Source organism: Lottia gigantea, assembly GCF_000327385.1.
Source record: "Lottia gigantea unplaced genomic scaffold LOTGIsca_52, whole genome shotgun sequence".
Classification (NCBI taxonomy): domain Eukaryota; kingdom Metazoa; phylum Mollusca; class Gastropoda; family Lottiidae; genus Lottia; species Lottia gigantea.
Window position 1 is genome coordinate 310,583 of NW_008709781.1, and position 23,127 is coordinate 333,709.

The 23,127-nt window shown below is 31.1% G+C and overlaps 1 protein-coding gene across 1 annotated transcript; it reads left to right on the plus strand.

Moving 5' to 3' along the window:
• Positions 1-10,565: 10,565 nt before the first annotated feature.
• Positions 10,566-23,127, plus strand: LOTGIDRAFT_126022 (hypothetical protein; the record flags this gene model as incomplete). Its single annotated transcript, XM_009062575.1, has 11 exons — positions 10,566-10,746; positions 13,749-13,880; positions 17,015-17,158; positions 17,765-17,921; positions 19,457-19,589; positions 19,740-19,978; positions 20,596-20,720; positions 21,103-21,347; positions 21,883-22,083; positions 22,444-22,617; positions 22,939-23,127. 11 exons carry the CDS (start codon positions 10,566-10,568, stop codon positions 23,125-23,127), a joined length of 1,920 nt encoding a protein of 639 aa, XP_009060823.1.

Consider the following 23,127-nt stretch of genomic DNA (forward strand, 5'->3'; position numbering starts at 1 on the left):
ACAGCTTAATATTTGATACATTATGACATTTTTCTCATAAGGACCTTGAATTTATTATTCTTTTTACTGTCCTCAAATTACAGTTGAATAATGAATTATTTTAGCATAATTATACATAAAATTAGGGAAATTATTTACTTTTACTCATTGACACTAAAAATCCACGTAAACAAAATGTTAAGTTCACCAAAGCACTTCATGATGTATATATATTGTAAGCAATTATTTTAAATTCTGTTGCCAATTTTGAAGTACTTGTCAGTATAGTATGACTGAAGCCCCATAAAGGAAGTATTTGTTTGTATTGGTTGACTGGAGCTCTAAAAGGCAGAATTTGTCTTCCATGTTTAACTGGAGCTCCTAAGAGAAGTATTTGTCAGCCAAAGGCAGTATTAGTCAGCCATTTTTAACTGGAGCTTCAAAAGGCAGTATTTGTGATTGATGATAGGTTAAACCTCCAAAAAGGCAGTATTTGTTGTAATGGTTGACAGGAGCTCCAAAAGGCAGTATTTTTCAGTTAGGCTTAAATACAATATCATCTTGTCTTTCTCCACCTATTATAAGTTTAATGAATGAAAATGCATAAAATTGGTTAATTGGTTAAAGTTTTCTACATAAAAAATAATGCACACTGCAGTCTTTATATTATTTTATATAGGAAGATTGTATACTTTTGTTGTTGGTAATTGTATTGTGCATAATGAAAATAATTGTGTATAGAAATTCTCTTTGAAGATTTTTGGTAATGTTTTTCCGGGTGATAATTTATGCTCTAGGCTGTAATATCAAAATACAAGTATTTGAAAGTGCAGGACTACTGGAACTATTGTCCTAGTTTCCAAGAACCTCTTTGAATATTTAATTGAAATGCCTTGTGTGCTTTGAGGTTGGTTGGAGATGAAAAGTTAATCTCAGCTTTTGGCGAAAAATGCTTAAGTGATTAATATAATACAGTTCATCATGATACAGGCTTTATAATGGATTATGTCTGCTTGATTTGAAATTGGAAATTGAAAGTGTGTTAAGGGAGGTAATAACTCTCGTAGTCACCATATAGACCACAAGTAATTACTAAGTCTGGTAAAGGAAAGCTTGGAAGCTGAATGTGTACAGATTAATCTTATCTGTCTTCTGAATTTTGATTGGTTTTGCTGTGTAAACTTGTACTTATGATTCTAAAGGGTGAACATATTTTCAAATGCTGTAACAAATCCATGTAGATTTAGCAGTTGACTATAATGAATTGTTTATTTTACAAACTATAATATTGTATATAAGGTATTTTTGTCTTTTCAAATATTAAGTAATCTTTTTTTAATTAATGTAAAGAGGAGTTTCTTCAAGGAAGTGTAATTTTAAGTCTACGTTGGTAGAATAGATAATGGGAAAGTTGGCAGTGAGTTTACTAAATGCTAATTAGGTTTAATTTTGTGAGAAAGTCATTAAGTGGGTTTCAAATGAATTGCAATTTTCTGTGGCTTTAATGGGAAAATACATTAATTTCGGTGTGTTCTTTTTAGACAGTTAAAATCGTTGATAGTTTTCTGAGTTAATTTTCTTCATTGCACACGGTATGGTATTCACTGACATCAATATCCTGTTTGAGTGCAGATTATATTCTGAATGAATATTCTATTCATTGCTTTGACTAGAGGATCGATATGTTTATATGCAGTGCCGCATTCGTTTCTGTGAATGAAAATGTAAACATTATGGAATAATTAGATAAATACAGGTTAATTACACATTATTTAGTTAGTATATGACATCATATATATATCTCAATATTGATCAACTGATTTAAAGGGAATTCCATGGGTAATTCTACTATTTTAAAGCTTTAAAAAATTGTGACTTAACCATATATATTGCAAAATCTCTGAATGTAGGGATACCAATAAACAGCAAAAGCATGGGATTTCTTGGTGTCATAATATACTTTCAAGGCAATTTCAGGCTCAAGATAAGTGTTAAAACCAACATTTTCTGTACCAAAAATTAGAACAGTCTCTAACTGGCTGTGATGTTTCCTGTTTTAAGATGTATCACAGATTCTCAGGTGTGAAAATTACAGCCATCATTCTTGTTTTCAAATAACTTACTTTGCGAATTTCCTAATTAGTTGCAAAGGGAATGAGTGTCTGGATGTGTAGGACTTCCACTTACTGACTAAGGTTTTTCCATGTTTAATAGTTGATAGGAGCATTTGTTACTGTAGTTCTTGCTTTTCAAAAATATCATCTCTAAGAATCAGCAAGGAAACGCCTTTACATTTTTTTGCTGTGACGACAACTTTAAAATGACACCATGAAGGTGAAAAGTTCAACTTTGAATAATTTTGGGCAATAGTTTTTTATTAATTGATGATTTATTGTTTTAAATTAAGATTGATGTATGAAGATATGTAATATTTGAACTATGTTATGAAAAGTCATCTAAATTCATATAACTATAGTCAAACTTGATTGACAAGATTATTTAATCCCTGTCTGCAATGTCAAGTTGTTTCTAAGTTCATATTGACAGATTGGAATGATTATTGACTGTCAATTTATTTGTTGAATTGTCTGGCAATCTCTTTTCTTATTACACGTTTCTATTTTGAAGACATTTTCTTGATATGAGTTTTCATTACAGCCCAAAACAGAAAATCTCAAGATATATCCAAATGTTATATAAAAAAAAATTGAGATTCTCCCATAATGACTTTGGATCATAAAAAGATTGGAAAAGAAACAATTTAAAGTTCTATCTTTAGGGCAAGCAACAAATTCTGAAAGCCTGCACATGGCACAATGCTAAGTGTTTTCCAAATTACGGAACATTTCATAGAGGTATTGCTGGTGCTGCTACCGTGTTTTTTTCTACTGCATCATATGTAATAGTTGAAGTTTACAGTTAGAATTTTTTTTCTTTCTGTTTGCAATATTTGAGCCTACACAGTTTAGCTTAGCCAACCTTAACTGGTAAACAAGTCCTTACCTCCATACCAGTACTTTAATCTAGTTAATGAAGTTCAACTGTAGGTGTCAATAACGACAGGAATCTGGGTTGGTTCTTGTCTTAGTTCCAGACTATCATTCATTTTATTAAGTCAATTTTCTCATGATTGATCTTTAAACTCACTTCATGGAGGAAACAATAGTTTCTGAACATTAGTATACTTCAAAGAAGATTGATAAAGATATTTCTGGAAATCTATCGACAATTTTTTTTCCAATGCATATTACATGCATATATACATATAAAAGTATATCTGAAAGTATGTCTCAAACTTGAATTTTTTTGCTACCACCAATATGATGTATTTATATATTTATACTATAAACATATATATCTAAAGCCAGGTGCAGACAACAGATATTTGTCCACTGAAAACAAGAAAACATTGTTATGTGTTCAATTTTTTATTAGCTGTACACGATGGACAATGTTCAAAAGAAACATCACATATGCTGCTTTGCCACATGATTTTGTGTCACATGACCACCAGGTTCAAACACCATTTTATCCCATGTGATCAGATAATGTTTTTTGCTAACGCACACAATGGACTTTTGTCACGAAGCAAGTCTTAAGATTTTTTATACATGTTTATTAATCTTGCTAATTAAATTGACAGTAAAGAATTCTAAATTTACTTTAAAAGACTTTGAGGATCTCACGCCATCTTAATTTCGCTAAAATTTCATTTTTGTAAAAAGTACTTAAATGCATAATGATTTTATAAGTTCTTGTCAATGTAATTTTAAAGACTGGGTGGTTGAAAATAATTGAAGGACTTATATTACATGATATAAGGAATATCAGGTTTAGCCGGATATGATATTCATGTGTTCTTGATGTGATATTCAGGTAGTACTGATGTTGCTAAGGTTTTGCTTGATGTGATATTCAGATGGTATTGATATTGCTTAGATTGTACTTGATGTGATATTTAGTTAATACTGATATTGCTAAGGTTTTACTTGGTGTGATATTCAGGTAGTATTGATATTGCTAAGGTTGGTGTAATATTCATACAGTTGGTATTGATGTTGCTAAATTTGTCCTTGATGTGATGTTCAGATAGAACTGAGGTTGCAAAGGTTTTGCTTGATGTGATATTCAAGTGGTACCGACGTTGCTAAGGTTGTGATTGATGTGATATTCAGATAGTATTGATATTGCCAAGGTTTTACTTGGTGTGATATTCAGGTAGATATTGCGAAGTTTGGTGTAATATTCATACAGTTGGTATTGATGTTGCTAAGTTTGTGCATGATGTGATATTCAGGTAGTACTTATATTGCTAAGGTTGTACTTGATGTGATATTCAGGTAGTACTGATGTTGCTAAGGTTGTACTTGGTGTGATATTCAGGTAGTACTGATGTTGCTAAGGTTGTACTTGGTGTGATATTCAGGTAGTGCCGCTCTTGCGTAGGTTGGCCCTTATTGATATTGTATATATTATGATAATATTGTTTATAAAGCTGTTCTTGATGTGATATTCAGGTAGGAAGTAAGGTTGTTTTTTTTTTTGTGATATTCAGGAAGTAAGTTGATAAGTGATATCCAGGTTGTGCTTATCTGACAAAGAATGTGTTGATATGAACAGATACAAGTCTATTATTTAATATTCAACACAGCCAATGGCTATAAAATGATTTCGTATTCAAAAGTTTCATTTATTTTCAGACTTTTCATGTAAATTAAATCAAATTGGATGTAAGAAAGTTGATAAGCAGGTCTACTTCTTATAAATATAATCATATTTTTAATTCAATCTTTAGGACTTAAGGGAAACAGTTTCTTATTTATATCCTTACTATGATACTATTTAAAATACAACTTTTGTATACTTGTAGAGGGTTAATCAGTGAGTTAAATGTGTAGCCATGTATGATTAAAATTATCATCTTAGAATTGATTGAAATGTGTCACATTTACCCTGTGCAAAATATTGGGGTTCAAAGAAAAAGTCACAAAAATGCTTGTGGTTGCTCAGATGGGATGTGAATTCTGTTTGCAAATTATCATCTTTGCACACTGCATGATGTTGTACATCTTACAAAAGCTGAGCTCAAAACAGTGAAGAAATTAATTGATCTTGTCTACACTTGTTTTAATTAGTGGAAAATAAAAGTTTATTTTGACATTGTCTACAGTGGGTTTAATAAGTGTAGGAAGAGTAGTTTATTATGTAATGGATTAAGAAAATAGTAAGAAGGTTATTGGAATTGATCAGACTATTAGCTAGACAGTCATGGTAGGAATATAAAAACTTCACACATTGAGTACAGAGTGTACGTATTGGAGGTTGAAATTAGACTATTTATCTTGGATTATCCTTCTGTTTGTCTTCCAGTAATTGTTAACAGAACTGTTTGTCTAGTTATAATAGACTATGTTCCTTCAATTACCCTAGTGTCATGAGGAAGTCTTAGGTTATAATTTGTGCTGTGAAAAATATACATGTATATATAAAGGTAGTGAAATTAGTGAGTCTTTGCCAAATTTTACATTGTGACTCTCTGCATTAAATATTGTAAAAAAAAATTGCAAACATCATGCTGTGTGCATTGAGGAACTTCAATAGTGGTGTTACATCCCATTCTATAATAATCAAATGTTAGGTTTTAAACTGCAAGATAATGTTAGTAAAAGCTGTAATGTAATTTTCAGTTTTTGGAAATACTGCAAGGTTGAAATTCTATTATTCTCATTCTAGTCTTAGTTTTTGTTAAGAATGTACCAGATTATTCTTTGCCCAGGGATGGGATTATTTCATATTTAAAAATGAAATATTTTAGAATGTTTAAAGTAGTGGTATAAATCAGTATCGGTGAGATTTGCAATGGTAGCTTTATAATATCAGTGGTAAATTTTTATAAATCAATATCTGAGAGAGATTTATAGTGGTATTGATAGCTTTATATTATCAGTGGTAAATTTATGTAAATCAGTATCTGAGAGAGATTTATAGTGGTAGTGATAGCTTTATAATATCAGTGGTAAATTTATATAAATCAGTATCTGAGAGAGAAAGATTTATAGTGGTAGTGATAGCTTTATAATATCAGTGGTAAAGTTTTATAAATCAGTATCTGAGAGGTTTATAGTCGTAGTGATAGCTTATTATCAGTGGTGAATTTATATTAGAGAGAGAGATTTATAGTGATATTGATAGCTTTATAATATCAGTGGTAAATTTATATTAATCAGTATCTGAGAAAGATTTAAAGTGGTAGTGATAGCTTTATATTATCAGTGGTAAATCTATAAAAATCAGTAACTGAGAGAAATTTATAGTGTTAGCTTTATATTATCAGTGGTAAATTTATATAAATCAATATCTGAGAGAGAAAGATTTATAGTGGTAGTGATAGCTTTATATTATCAGTGGTAAATCTATAAATCAGTATCTGAGAGAGATTTATAGTGTTAGCTTTTTATTATCAGTGGTAAATCTATATAAATCAGTATCTGAGAGAGATTTATAGTGTTAGCTTTTTATTATCAGTGGTAAATCTATATAAATCAGTATCTGAGAGAGATTTATAGTGTTAGCTTTATATTATCAGTGGTAAATCTATATAAATCAGTATCTGAGAGAGATTTATAGTGTTAGCTTTTTATTATCAGTGGTAAATCTATATAAATCAGTATCTGAGAGAGATTTATAGTGTTAGCTTTATATTATCAGTGGTAAATCTATATAAATCAGTATCTGAGAGAGATTTATAGTGTTAGCTTTATATTATCAGTGGTATAGGTATATAGTGTCAGTAACCTTACAATCAGGGTTGTTGAGTTTAAAAATGAGGTAATCCTTTTATGTTTGATTGGTTTTTTATGATTTGTAAAAGATATATAAACAAAATAACTGTTTGTGTTGAGGGATATTGACTAGACAAATACAACCCCTTTTTGGCTTTAGGCCTTTGCACATATCAGCAGGCCTTGATTTGCTGGAAACAAATTTCACAGTAGTTCTTGAAGTGAAGCTTAAAACTTCTAGTTGTTGGCGAATTCTAAGAAGTTTTTCCAAATTTAAATTTGATGTATCAACAGAATAGAATTGATGACTCAACAAAAATTGGAACCAGATGAACTTGTAAAACAAGAATAAAAGCCTTTCAAAGTCTGCTGTGACTGATAATAGCAGATAAAAGGCAGATCTTTATGGTGTAGTAAATGGCATACTACTGAAAGTAATAGGTGTCCAGGGAATACAAAACATTATTTCGTCTCAATCCAATGATTCAATCAAACAGAAATTAGACTAATAATAACAAGTCTGTATTGTATGTGATGTTTTATTTATTAATGGATACAATCATTATTGAACTGTATCCTGGTTTACATGTGAAAAGAACTTTAGGATAGGATCTATATTATTGTCCCAAACAAAGGACTTTGTAGTGTTATTATATATAATTTACTATTTTTACAGCTTGAATGACCTAAAAAGTATTGATTAGGATATGTATATTTGATTGAGTTTTGCGCTGATTAATAGAACTTTAAATGGCTTTACAAAATAGTGAAAATCATTCATTGCTTGATAAAGACCAGAGAACACAAGTCGAAACATCGCTCAAATAGATTTAGTAATTGTAATCCATAAGAATTTTTTCATTATATCCAACACCATTACTAAATGCCATTCAAAGATCATGCAAATGAATTGTTGTTTTTCATCCTTCTTTTCTGCACCTTTCTTAACTACCTGGGTCACACCTGCATGCAAAAGGATTTTTTTAAGGGCAGCCAGGGAAAAATTTAATTTCCTATTTTGTTGTTTGTATTTGGACTGGCTCAATGTTAGCTTGTCAGACTTTCAGGTCTAACAAGAAAGAACCTGAAATTCTGAAGAAACTGTCTTGCACTACGCCAAGTTTCAAAGTCAATTCATGTTGTGTCCTATTTTCAAGATGGTGTAACGTGCATCCTAGTCTGTAACAGTTCTGAAAGCCTTGAAAGTGTTTATACTAAATTTATTAGTGCTGTATGAATAATTTATACAAAATAAACCATAACTTGTCTTGAGAAATTATGTCTTCCTGTCAGTTTAAAGGAAGTAGAGCCAGTAAAAAAACTTGATTGATCTACTTTGTGCATCTAAATTTAAAATAACTGTTGAAAGATGAGACATTCAGATTTTTAAGTTCTATTTTTGAGTGTTAAAGGTGTTCTTCCATCCTATATTTTTCTGAAGATAAAATCATCAGACCTTGAATTCTGAGTCTTGTTGTGGGTCCAATTGAAAGAAAGTGTAATAAATCCAATTTTTGGTTTAAAATTTACTTGGAGATCCTAACTTGCTGCTGGCACTGGACAGTTAGTTTTTGAATTGGCAGTTTACTTTCATATACAGGACTTGGAGCCAATGCATAGAACATGTAGATTTATGGCCAGAAAAACAAAGGATTTTCTTATGCCGATGTATTCACTTTTTTATGGAGGAATGATAATTTTCAAATTGAATGTACAGAAAATACATGTCAATGTGCACTCGGAAATACCTTTATTAGATTTTCAAGAAAACACATCTTCTTTGGAAAAAGTGACAGCTTATTTTATGTAAATTCTTTAAGTTTTAATTTAAGATGCTATTTTATTTCTGAAATTGTGTTAAGGCTATGTTTGATATCTAAACTTAGATTATTACAGAAGTAGACAAATTATTGTTGGAATCTGGACATGAATGGTTTATGTTAAGTAGAATGTAAACTACATATAGAAAATTTAACATATTGAAAAAAGTTTTACATGAAAACCTGTTATGTAAAATATGAGTCAAAACATGAATAATACAATTCTAGATGAAAGTTTATTGAATTTTTAGTATAAATGACATTGATTCTTTAAAGTACCCTGATCTTCTAATCATTTCACATACTATTTATAGGTGCACAATTATATTCTTGGCCATTAAAAAACCTTTGCAACAAACTCAAATTTTTGCGTACAATGAAATTTCTACGATTTAACATGGTCTTGGCCATCAAAAAACCTTTTCATCACTCAACTTTTTGCTTACAATGAGATTTCTATGATTGATCATTGCTGTTAAAAGTTGCAATTGTAATTGCTCAGTGCACTACCTATTGTACAGAATTGATTATGAGAAAAATTCTCCCAAATTTTTAAAATGTAGAGGTTGTAATTCAGACAGGAGTCTGCAGACTGTCTAGTTCCCCTGAAGCTGAAAATTCAATATTGAATGATATTAAACTAAAAAAAAATTTTTAGGTCAGAAAGTTGATTGTTGCCTCTACTTGATATAGGCTCCAAGTTTGAACATGTTTCAACATAATTTTTATTATGATATTTTCAGAAAGTTTTCCTTTAAATGAATAATAAGTTAGTCACTACCTATAGTATAGCTATTGTATGGTGGAATGTGTTTTTGTCATATTGATATCTTGAGTAAGTTGTAGAGTTGACAGTTCTAGTACAGACAACATGATGAATGCTAACTTTACTGACACTGTCATATTACTGACAGTTAGAAAGTGTGACAGACCTGAGATTATCATCCTATGATAATATAGAGGATACCAGTAATAATACATGTCAGTTATTGAGAAATTATGTAAAGTAATTCATGTGTGTTGTGTACGTGACTTTCTTGCTGTTCTATGGTGCCATTTTGTGATGGATTCATGTAGTTTATTTTTTTAGAATTGATGGTTAAATGCAATTTGTCTTGATCTTTATTTCAATGTGTGGAATTCAGTTTAAGTGGAATATTTATGTAGTTTAATCTCTGATGTTTCAAAGTTTTCAGTATTTTTTAGTCTAGCCTTCAGTGTGGGATTTGGATATCAGTTTATCAGATAAGATTTAAATATATAAGACAGGGAATCCTTAAAGTTTTTGATAATAATGTTGCTATGGAAACCAAATAATTTCACAATTTGAAATATCTTTTGTACATAAGAATTTGATGTCTTGACAGCTGTGGTGGACTGATAACCAAATGACTTCAAAAGACCAGACATAAAACAAACTAATCAATGGAAACAAGTGACTTATAGATATTTCTTACAGTTTAACTCTACTACAATAAGGATAGTGGACAATTGACCATAAGTGACCAGGTGTTGAATGAACATCCGTCAAGTCACATTGATCATTGAAAGTGACAAAGACCTGCACCGATCAATAATATCAAATTACAGCAGTGAAATCACGATATAGAAAATGTATCTGAAATTTACTTAATTTTAAAACTACCTCAATTACTAGACACTAAAAACCAATGTCAATAAAGTTCTTCTGAAATGTGGAATTTTTAAATTGCTTAGTAATTGACTATATTCACCATAAATGCCTTATGGAATGATCTTTCTAAATGGATTTAATAACAGTGAAATATCGCTTTTTATAACATATGTCAACAAAATTAAATTGGAGCACCTAAATGGAAACTTAATGGATGAATATTAAGTGACACGTGAACAGATAGATTTTTGAAAATAAGAACTCAGAGTGGAGTACCGTTTCCCAAACTACGAAACTTTCACCATGGATGCCTTAAATTTATTACAGCAACAACGAAGGGACTCTGAGAATATGGTGGGATATCTATCCGATTTAACGATATCCAGTTCGGATGAAGATTCCAGTGAAGATGATAATAAAGTCCGAGGGCATTGGAATAGTCGTCTGGATTTCGTATTATCATGTTTAGGCTATATTGTTGGCTTAGGAAATGTCTGGAGATTTCCATATTTAGTCTACAGAAATGGTGGCGGTAAGTTCCTTATTGTTCAAATCCACTAATTACACTTTGAACAGTGATTTAATGTCATTTGATTATCTGTCAGGACACTTATTGCACTTAGCATAAAGAGATGAGATGTACAATGACAATTCAGACATTCATCCCTGCTCCATTTGCCCCATTCTCATATAGACACAGCTTTATGGAACAATCACTGGTTAAAGTTTTATGCAATGTTTTGACGTGTTTGCCCCGCTGTCCTCAGGCACATAATGAGAAGAAGTGATGGGCAAACTATAAGCATTAATGTATATATAGTTTGCCCATCACTTCTTCTCAATATGTGCCTGAGGACGATGATGCTGCTGGAAGTATTGGATGATTATAATGCAAAATGGTAGACCAAACTCCCAGATGGTTATTTAAGCTACCTATGACCAAACTAACTATAAACACCCATATCCCCCACCCAATTACACTAGATTTTTTACATATCTATAAACTATCTTTGATAACATAATGAATGAATAATAACAATTATATACAATAGGTTATAGTACTCTATTGTTATAATGTCTATAATAGTTAATGTACCTATTAAATCTTTCTTTAGAAAAATAATTATGTCTGATACCTTAAAGCAGCTTTGAAAACCTTTGATTTGATTAATGCTTTTAAAGAAACATAGCTAAAATATTTCTACCTGTATATCTAAGTGCAAAAGATTGCACATTGTACATTGTTTGGCATTGATAGTTTTCATAAGCCTAATAGTGCATTCAGATGACTAAAAGCAGCTTAACTATCAACCGTTCTTCAAGCAAGCCTGTTTTTTTAGGCTCTAAGAATGGTTGATAGTTAAGCTGCCTTAACTTTAGTTGTTTGAGCCTACTATAAGAAAGATGGTTGCTTTTCTCCTGGGAATAATTACCTGAACTCAAAACTACAATAATATTTTCACTGTTAAAATACCAATATAGATTTCTACACCCTATACTATAATGTTGGTCTTCATCTCTGCCATAGGATTGATTTTTCATCTCAAACTTATGTAATATCAAATCTGTCAATTCTTTACTCAACTGGTCTCTTTAATACACTGTATGATCTTACAATAATATATTCTTTAGATTGAATCATTGACTATCAAGTCTATTGAATCAATATCAATAGTATAAGTCAATATGGTAGTAGAAACATGATCTGTAATCATTTCTTTGTTAGTCCCAGACTTACTGGTCTTCTTACAAGCTTCTGATAGATATATTTGCCAGTTATTTTACATGATTATTGATATTATTATATTGGTTTGATTTTCTATCACAAGTAGAATTTGAATTGCTTTTTATACACATAAAATACACTTATAACAGCAGTAGGCCTACAAAGTTAAGGTTAGTGTATTATGTAAAGAAAGTGAGATTGAGGTCATGAATGTTTAGACCTATTGTGTCCAACCACAACCCATCATACCCTCGGGGCTGTGGTGACACAAGTGTGGAAAATTACGTATTCATAGCTAAATATTGTCCAATCAAAATTGCCACTACTGTGTTGGTAGTAAATTTCAGCCAATTAAAAACAAATCACTCTTTATTACGCTTTGTTTGTGAACATAAACAAAACGCAAGCAGCATGCCATTACATATTTTGATGAATATGTATGGTCAGAATTGAGTAAGAATTGAAGCGGAGAGAAAATCAAACCTTACTGGGGAAAGAATGTGTTCTTATCTTTTCGAAAGCGGCGGCAAAGCTGTGTTGCGTTTTGTTTACATGACCTCATTTCTGTTCAACTGATCTAATTGGTCAGATTTAAATACCACAAATCTCATTTCCACCTCCACAAAACAAAGTGTAAAGGGCTTAGCTTAGTTTAATACGGGTTAATAAGACGGTGTCAAAACCTGTATTTGTGATACAATGGTTTAGACTCCTGTATTAATTGCATCTTGACAGCAAAAAGCCATAATAAAAACATATAAGGGATGTAAAGGGCCAGTGAGTTTCGGACTACTCTCTTCAATACAAATATTACATTAATTATTGCCTCTTTCAATCACAATACTGGCCACCATAATGTAACAAATATTGCTCTTTTAAAATGTCAGGAATTGTTTTTATTCATTGATCTTGTAAAGTGAGAAATTTCATTATTCAAGCTTTACTATCCTTTCTTTAAATGTCAACTGTTTATTGATGGGTCATGGAAGATTAGGTTTCCTATCTAGCTTTCTGAATGAAATGCTGAAGTTACAAGAATATAAGATGAATTTTGATCAGATCTGACTGCAGGTCATTTATTAGAAACATTATAGCCTCAAGTTAGTTACAAATACATTGTACTATTGATCTTATTGCACTCATAATGTTAACCATTCAAATATATGAAGAATTTAAAAAATGACCTAACTGACAACATACTTTGCTACATGCTTCATCTCAAATTTTAAAATTTCACATTTGCTCTGATTATTTTTACTGAGACCTTTCAATTTAGATCTTATTCTAGATCGTTCTAAATCATTCTACTGATGGTTTCGATGTCTTCCCAGTTCGCCCCATACCCATTTTGTCCCTTCCCATCTCGCCCCTTCCCACTTCGGCCCTTACTTTTCTATAATTAGACCACATAATAAATTATGCTTGTTCCAATTCCGGTTCTGTGTGCATTTTAGTACTGGAGTAGTAGGAATTTGATAAAGAGTAGGCTGGAATGTCCAATTCCTTTGTAAGTGCATTGAAAAAGGGGAAAGGGGCGAAAATGGGAAAGGGGCGAACTGGGAAAGAGGCGAAGTAGGAATAAGGGGCAAAATAGGAATGGGGAATAATGGGAAAGGGGCAAAATAAAAAAGGGGCAAATTGGGAAAGGTGAAATGGTAATAAACCGGTTTCTGCTACACATCTTTATTTCATGTAGATAGTATAAATGATTATTCCCCACTGGTGTAGGTTGAGAGGTTCGTTCTGTTGTGAAAGATGATTACACCTCCAGCATGGTATTTTCACTGATGTTTCATTATATTTTTCAGGAGCATTTTTTATACCTTATTTGATTATGTTGATATTTTGTGGTATACCAATGGTTTATATGGAATTAGCATTTGGTCAATATGCCAGTCTGGGTCCTATAACTATCTGGAGAGCAGTTCCTCTTTTCAAAGGTATTTATTATGAAATACATAACAGCAACAAGGTAGTGTTTAGAAATGATATTGATGAAAAATACCATAAAGACAAAAATGTTGATTTTCTGTTAGAAAAGCTGAATTGATAGAGCCACCACTGGGATGTATCAGTCACACAGAAGAGTCACACATGCTCTGTCTTGTTTTAAATACCTGACACATTAAATATTGCAGTGGAATATGGCAATGTTAAGTTAATTTTATGATATCAAGAGCTTAAATCTGATATTTCAAGAATATAATATACAGGCACAAAGCAAAACTATTGAGAGTATGTATGGATGTCAGGATGGTGAAGACCAGAAAATACTGGAATAAATAAAGTATAATATCAGTTGACAAGATAAATTCTATCCACCATCTTCCACCCACTGGTATTACAAAACAAGTTAATAAAATAAAATATTTTGACTTCAAGAGATTCCAAACTTGGAGAACGTGCTGTTTATTTCAAATCAGATAAAATACAATCAATTATCTAAGTGGCATTGATCCTATGGAAGGAGCCAAGTAAACATATCTCAATATTAACTGACCTCTCCATCAACAGATTTCAATTCAATAATACGTAGATTTTAAAGCCCTCTCTTATTGAAATTAGATTGAAAGTAAAATACAAAACCTGGGAAATTCAATGATGTTAAAGGTTCTTACATTAGTTTGGATTGATTCTGTCTGGTTTCTGGATTAAGTAATTAACAAAAAAGATGATGACAATGGCATTATTTAAGTTTGAAAATACTTCGGTGCAATTTCAACATTTAATCATGACTTGATTACAAAAAAATTTGTATTGTCAGTATTTACTTTCAATGTCCTTCAAGCTATTTTCAGGTCATCTTTTGGGTTTCACGTCTGCACAATATTATTCATTCACAACTGCACATAACTAAACTTGAGAGTAATAAAAATTAGTACATGCAAGACAATTCTGTTTATCATAATCTCTGATCCAAAAGATTACAAAATCAAGAATGAAAGTTGTATAGTAGTGGACTCCTCCAAGGAGAAGTACCATCAGATGGTTGAAAAGGCCCAAGATGCTAGAAACAGATTTGTAATATCTGTCTGCTTTAACGATAATAGAATTTCTACTTTCACAATTACGCAATCTGATTTCTGGCTAGAGATTTTGATTTGACTATATTTTCCTGACATGACAATATCCTGTGTCGGTCATCAATTAATGGTTAGCCTGTTGGAAATTCAAACCAACACAGTGACCTGATAGTTTTGCTGTCTGATTCACTGTCTGATTCACAGCTGGTCATCAGACATTTTGATTAGAGAAATCAGCTGTGTTAAACCAATCAGAAAAGGTTATGAATGTCTGAACAGTCATCAAAAGTTACTCTGCTTGGTATCCTGGGAAGAATTCCACTAACCTTACAATGTAATAAAATGGAAGGTTTATATACTACTTCTTTGCTCCAGTTTGGTACAATAGAAAGGGCCATGAAGTGTGCAATGAAGGAAGTTTTACAAAGAAATTGTTTATGTGCCAAGTCATATACATGGGGATCATGTTGACTTTCTCTGAAGGAGAATACCAGAATAAACAAATCAATGTATGGAAGATTAAATTAAAATCTTGGATTACAAGTAAGAAAACAAAAAAGTATTTGAAGAGTTAAAACTTGACTCCTTCAATAATCATCAAATTCATCTCTATATCTATTGTGTCTATTATTCCAAAATTTCTGTTTCATGCAAATTTTCATACTTTCAATGTATCTAAAAGTACAGTTAAACAACATGTCTATGAAATATAACCTCAGAAAATTAATCATCAAATTTCATCATGCATTTAAAATCTATTAAGACTTGGTAAGAAATAATCATAGCCTGTAGGTTTTTATCATCTATTTACGATGTAGACAGTACGGATTAAATCCAAGCTATACAGTTGTCTGGATATTTTTTACAAGCTGAAAGAGCTAAATCAAATAAAAAGTACATGTATACCAATGGACATGGCCAAATAGGAACCACAGAATTATCATAGGAAGGCAAATAGCACCAGGCATTTAAGAACTCACTAATATGAAATTTGACTGATATCTCTATTAGCTGGTACATCATATATTTGTACAAATGAATCCCTATTAATACCAGCATATAATGGAATCATAGTTTCAACTATTTGAAATTGGAAGAAAAGAAAAAAAAAATTGCTTTGTCTTATTTTTGTGAAAGAATATAAAAGATATTGATCTTTCATCATAAAATATTGAGTTTTGAATACACTTTTATCATTTACTACTAAGATCTAAAAATTTATTATAAACACAAACAGATATTTGAAGTAGATCTTGCAATACACAATGTAGCACTTCAATACTTTATATTACTAGTTTTTAAAACTGACACAAAGCTATGACTTGGGGAATTTAAAGCACCAGGTTTACAAAAATAGAAAAATGTACAGCAAGGTGTCTGACAAACTGATTGTATAAACAACAGTCTGAAAAACAAGACAAATTATAGAAACACTGCTTGCAAAAAGGAATTTTTACAGCAACATGTCTGACAAACAAGACACATGTACAATGTAATGTTTGACAGACAAATACATCAAAGCCTCAGACAACGTCACTTTTGTATCTGAAAAACGAAACACATTTATAGCATCAAGATAAGTTGCAATGTAGATAGACATATGTACAACAACATATTTGACAAACTAGACACACGAACAGTCAAATTTTATTCTTGTGGCATTAAATTCTAACTTATTCTGAATGAATTTTTTGATGCGGTGATCTTGGGGAGTAAATGCCTCCTGAATTGATATAAGTGACACTAGGGACATTTCTCATCATGGTCTACCTTAATCCACTGATTGGTCTACAAAGACACACAAGACAGCCTAAGCCAATAAGGTTAAATTTGTCAAACCAACAGCCTGGTTGATTTCCAACAACATCATACTCAGTTTTATGTAACACCTTTTTCCTTACTTAAAAGGGGCATTCCGTTTATTTTTGTAGGTGGTACCTTTTTTTTTGCTCATTGTGAAGTAGTTTATGGTAAAATTTATGAAAATGTTGGATACTGCCCCTTTAAAAGGCTTTGATATACTAGGCGCTTATATCTTAATCTATTTGCAGGTGTTGGATATGGTATGGTATTAGTATCTATGGTTGTAGCTGTATATTATAATGTTGTCACTGCATGGGCAGCGTATTATTTATTTACATCCATGACATCAGTGTTACCATGGGAGTCATGTAATAATTCTTGGAATACAGAAAGTAAGCGATTATAATTTGTGTATGTGGTTATATGATATCAGTGCCATCAACATTTTCAGTTTTTTTGGTCTTTATTTTCCTTACCTTAATAATATACTTTTCTTAAACTTAATTAGTCCTTCAGATCATGTTGACATTTAGCTTATTATTAATTTCACTCTGCAGTGTGTTTTTAATTTCACAACTGATTATGCGATGATATGATTCTGCCTGAAAAAACAGTAGAAACATAATAAAATTGATGGTAGAAACTATACGTATATATGGCTTTGATCACACTTTGAAGGTGCCTATTTATATAAATCTGATATGAATTTGATGTTGGATCAGAAGTTTCTGAGTTGTGTTCAGATTGCCGTTGTTTTATTTACAGGAATTGTCCATGTTTTGTATTTAAAAGACAAGCAGAAATGTAAAACTTTATAATTGAAAAAAAAGCATATTTCAGTAACCTAGACCTAGTACATAAAAATATAGATTTGTTTATTTAGACACATTTTTTATAAAACGTGTTCCCTTTCATTTCAGGGTGCAATATCAATAAATTTGAAATTACCAATTGTTCAGCAGTGAACTTAAGTTATATCGACTCTCCTCTGTTTGAAGATAATATATTGTGTACCAGTATATTAAGGAACTGTAGTTTATATAATGATACAGAAGTTATACCCTGTATTAAAGAATTACAAACTATATTTAGTGATTCAGTGATAAACCCCTTGTATACACATAATAAAACATCACCCAGTGAAGAATATTTCTAGTAAGTCCTATTCTGTTTCATTTCTTTAGTATAGATTGATTTTACTTCAGTATAGATATATCCTATTTTATGTCAGTCATTCAATACTAGATGCATCAGTCAGTATTAAAAGTATTCTATTACATCTCAGTCGATAAAAACTTAAACCTAGCTTATCCTATTTCAGTATGAAATTACATTTCAATCATTTTTTTTTTATTAAAATGCACTCTATTATCTTGATTCAACATATTATCGTATTTGAGTGCAACTTAGCCTATTTTAGTATGAAATGTATCTTTTGCAGTCTTGCAGTATTTAATGTTTTCTGTTTTAACCAGTAAATTTCTTCTATTGTTGTCATTCAGTATCAATTGTATCCTATTCTATTTCAATCATTCAGTATCAATTGTATCCTATTATATTTCAATCATTCAGTATCAATTGTATCCTATTCTATTTCAATCGTTCAGTATCAATTGTATCCTATTATATTTCAATCATTCAGTATCAATTGTATCCTATTCTATTTCAATCATTCAGTATCAATTGTATCCTATTCTATTTCAATCGTTCAGTATCAATTGTATCCTATTATATTTCAATCATTCAGTATCAATTGTATCCTATTCTATTTCAATCGTTCAGTATCAATTGTATCCTATTCTATTTCAATCGTTCAGTATCAATTGTATCCTATTCTATTTTGATCATTCAGTATCAATTGTATCCTATTTCATTTCAGTCATTCAGTATCAGTTGTATCCTATTCTATTTCAGTCATTCAGTATCAGTTGTATCCTATTCTATTTCAGTCATTCAGTATCAATTGTATCCTATTCTATTTCAATCGTTCAGTATCAATTGTATCCTATTCTATTTCAATCATTCAGTATCAATTGTATCCTATTCTATTTCAATCGTTCAGTATCAATTGTATCCTATTTGATTTCAGTCATTCAGTATCAATTGTATCCTATTTGATTTCAGTCATTCAGTATCAATTGTATCCTATTCTATTTCAATCATTCAGTATCAATTGTATCCTATTTGATTTCAGTCATTCAGTATCAATTGTATCCTATTTCATTTCAGTCATTCAGTATCAGTTGTATCCTATTCTATTTCAGTCATTCAGTATCAGTTGTATCCTATTCTATTTCAATCATTCAGTATCAGCTGTATCTTATTCTATTTCAGTCATTCAATATCAATTGTTTACTATTTTATTCCAGTCATTCAGTATCAATTGTTTACTATTTTATTCCAGTCATTCAGTATCAATTGTATCCTATTTTATTTCAGTCCTTCAATATCAATTGTGTCCTATTTCATTTCAGTCCTTAAGCGCACATGGGGAAAACATCTCAGCTCTCAACCTCTTGAGGCAGACAGCTCAGTTATTTCCTCTCATCTGTGGCAGGCTTTAAAATAAAAGGCTTTCAGAATAATATGTAAGATTTATAATGAAATAGGATACATTTTATACTATAAAATGCATCTATTTCAGAAATGCTTTAGTAATAATTTAATGTATCCTTTTATATCCTTTTCAGTCGTTCAGTATTAAATGTATCAACAGGTCTACAAGAATTAGGTGAAATAAGATGGCAGCTAGCTCTATGTTTATTAATGTGTTGGACCATTATATTTTTATCTTTATTAAAAGGAATACAGATCTCAGGAAAGGTCAGTTATAAAAAACAATATATTTTATATATTAAAGACTGATGATAATTGCTTTCAAATATTTTTTCAGTCAATTTAAATGAAAATAAGTCTTTGAATTACAAAAAAACTAGATTTGTTTCATATTTTATAAGAAGTTTCTCCTTTCAGATATCTTATGCTGTAGTATCCTTTCCCTATATTATTATAATTATATTGTTAATTCGTGGAATGACTATGGATGGAAGTTTAGATGGTATCAAGTTTTATGTGACACCAAAATGGGAGTTGTTACAACATCCTCGAGTGTGGGGTGATGCTGCTACCCAAGTCTTCTTCTCGTTGTCTGTTTGCTGGGGCGGATTGACTACACTAGCTAGTTATAATAAATTTCATAATAATATATATAGGTAAGTACTTTAGTTTGCTGTGTGCTCCCCATTCTTAAATATTATAAATGACAAGAATCTATTTGTGATTTTGGCTGGACCATTGATGAATGTTTTTAGTATTAAGTATTATAGCACTACCTAGCTTCTGTGTTCCATTTCATTTCCTTGCATTATTCATTCTCTTCATCTCTTGGGTAGTTTGAAATTCAGGAATTGTGCACAAATATCTTGTCCTAACTGCATCTATAAAAAGTATTTTGAGAAATAGCATATTAGAATATATAAAAAACAAGGTAAAGATAGGCAAGAGAAATTCATGCTAAAATTAAGAGCAGAGTATTAACATTTGTGAATGATGACCTAAAACTAGAATGAAATAGTAAGAAAGTTGATATACATCAATAAATAATGATTATTAAGGAAAAAGATGAATTTACTAGTAATTTCTATTTGGATCAAGTGGACCTTGAACAATGACATCATTAAGTTTGCAATTCTCAAGTAATCAATAATTGAATTTGCAATGTTCATATCACAGGCTGAAAATAGATCACTTGTTAGCTTGAAATTCTGTGTAACAGCATGATTCAAGTTTTGTTTTAATATTTCTAAATTGTTTGTGATGTTAATTTCAGAGATACTATATTAGTATGTTTAGGTGATACGTTAATGAGTGTTTTAGCAGGGTTTGCAGTATTTGCTAGTATTGGTGTGTTAGGTAAAGAACTGGGTACATCAGTAGATAATGTTATCCAATCAGGTTGGTATGATTTATCAACTTACCTTATATTCTGAAGGTAGCTATCGGAGTTAAATGCTTGTTTACTAATCTAAACATCCAGGGTTTGAACCTTGCATAGGTCACTGGAGTGTTTAAGGATTTTTAAACCTGGTTTAATTGATGTAACATCAACATTTGAGGGTCACATTATTTGGCGGAGGGTTACGATGAATCACATTTGAACATGATTAAGCCCAATTAATTTGTTATTGTAAGCCATAATGCATCCAAACTAGTAATATGTAATACTTTGATATTAAATTTCTAAAAATCTTAGTTATTTAGACAGACATTTGTTTTGTACAACATTGTCTTTTTTAAAATTGGAAATAAGTAATTTAAATGGTATTTTGTATTTTAGATGTGGGTTTAACATTTATTGTGTATCCAGCAGCTATAGTGTCTTTCCCAGTAGCTCCATTGTGGTCTATATTATTTTTTCTGATGATTGTAATGATGGGACTGAGTACACTGTTCACCTCTGTAGAAACAATAGTTACTGCCATTGTAGATGAGAATATAAAGATCTTACACAAGAAAAGAGTTGTTATATTATCTATAGTTTGTTTGTCTGCCTTTTTACTTGGTCTTCCATTAACCACACAGGTAAGATTTTTGAACATTTTGACCAATTTTTGTATTGTGATGGTGTGTATCAAGGTGTATGACTTTTCTTGCATTATTTGTTGGCGATTTTGGTTTTAGTCCATCAGAATAATTTGGATTTCAGCTATTGTATCATGATAATCAAAAGTGTTGATGATAACAATGTAGATTACTTAAACAGTAACAACCTGTGACTAGTATACCATACATATTCACTATACTATGGACTATTAATGTGATCTCCATTTGTTTAGAATAGACATTTCTGAAGTCACCTGCCAAAATCAACCTGATCTGCATGATGTTTTTTTTTTAAATGTCTCTTAAGAATCTATCTGTTCCCATATTAGGGCAAATGCCTATGGTTAGGTTGAGTATCACAGTCAGAACAGTTCAGAAGTGCACATCAAGGCTCGAAATTCCATTTCAATATCAATATGTGTCTGGGAACGACCTCTTTAAGGGATATTTACTATCTGTTACCACTGATTCCCAATAACTTTCCTTGAAAGATTCCAGGATTTCTTTAATTCAGGGTGGTCTATATATTTTGCAACTTATGGATGGTTTTGCTGGTGGGTTTCCTCCAATGGTTAATGCAGTATTTATGGGTGTAGCTATTGGATGGACGTATGGTGTGAAACAGTTCTGTCGAGATATCTCTCATATGATTGGTATCACAGTCAGTTGGTGGTGGCGTACCATGTGGTACGGAGTTAGTCCTATTATAACTTTGGTAAGTTGAAAAGTTATTTCCACTAAAAATGATGCTTGCTTGCATGTCTGTAGTTTATTTGATAGAAGTACAATTTATGACAGCATCTTTTGGTTTTGCTATCCAACAATTGGTTATCATCATCCAACAGGTCCTATATGGCAGACTTTGATTGGTTAAAGATAAAGTCGTAAGAATGAAGCTGTGTTAGAAAAGATAATAAAGTCCCAAGACAATGCATAATCTCCTTGATGAAAGACCTGATAGCGCATATTAACCTCTTTTCTTGAAAACCTTCACCTTCACCTGGTTATGTCAACCAAGCTTCCCTTGTGAAAATCACATTATTAGCAACTTATCATTATCATTATTTTATTTCAGTTTATACTGATATTCTCAGCAGTTGGTTATATTCCATTACATAGAGAGTTTGATGATATTCGGTATCCTCAGTGGGCTGAAATTGTTGGTTTTCTCCTAGTGGCACTATGTATTGTACCAGTACCAGCATGGATTATAATAAGATTAGCTACAATCAAAGGAAGTCTAATTCAGGTTAGTAGGCCCTGTATATATGACTGTTGTATTGGCAAATTAAGACAAGAATTTTTAGTCCTGGTATTTTTGAGAATTGTCTGTCAATGTCAACCCCTTTCACTTCTAATGTTCATTTAATATCTCTGTACAGCATTTGTCAGTTGTATTGGATTACAGCTCCAAATTACAAATTAGCTAAAGATTTTTTAATTTAGCCAGATTTGTATATTTTTCACAGATTTCATAACAACTATAAAAAATGTAAATATATATATGTTTAAATATCCAGTATAAATTATACTGCCTGATACTGAAGATGTTAATTTCTTCTCTTAACAGAAGTTTAAAATGTTGTGTCAACCAGAAAGAGATTGGGGACCAGCATTAGAAAAACATTGGAAATATGCAGAATATTATCCTGCTGTTAATGCCCAGAACTTTCCAGAATTAGATTCCTCACCCATTACTACTATTACAGGTACATTTCTTGTTTCTATACCTGTCACAATTAGAATTATTTCTAAATAG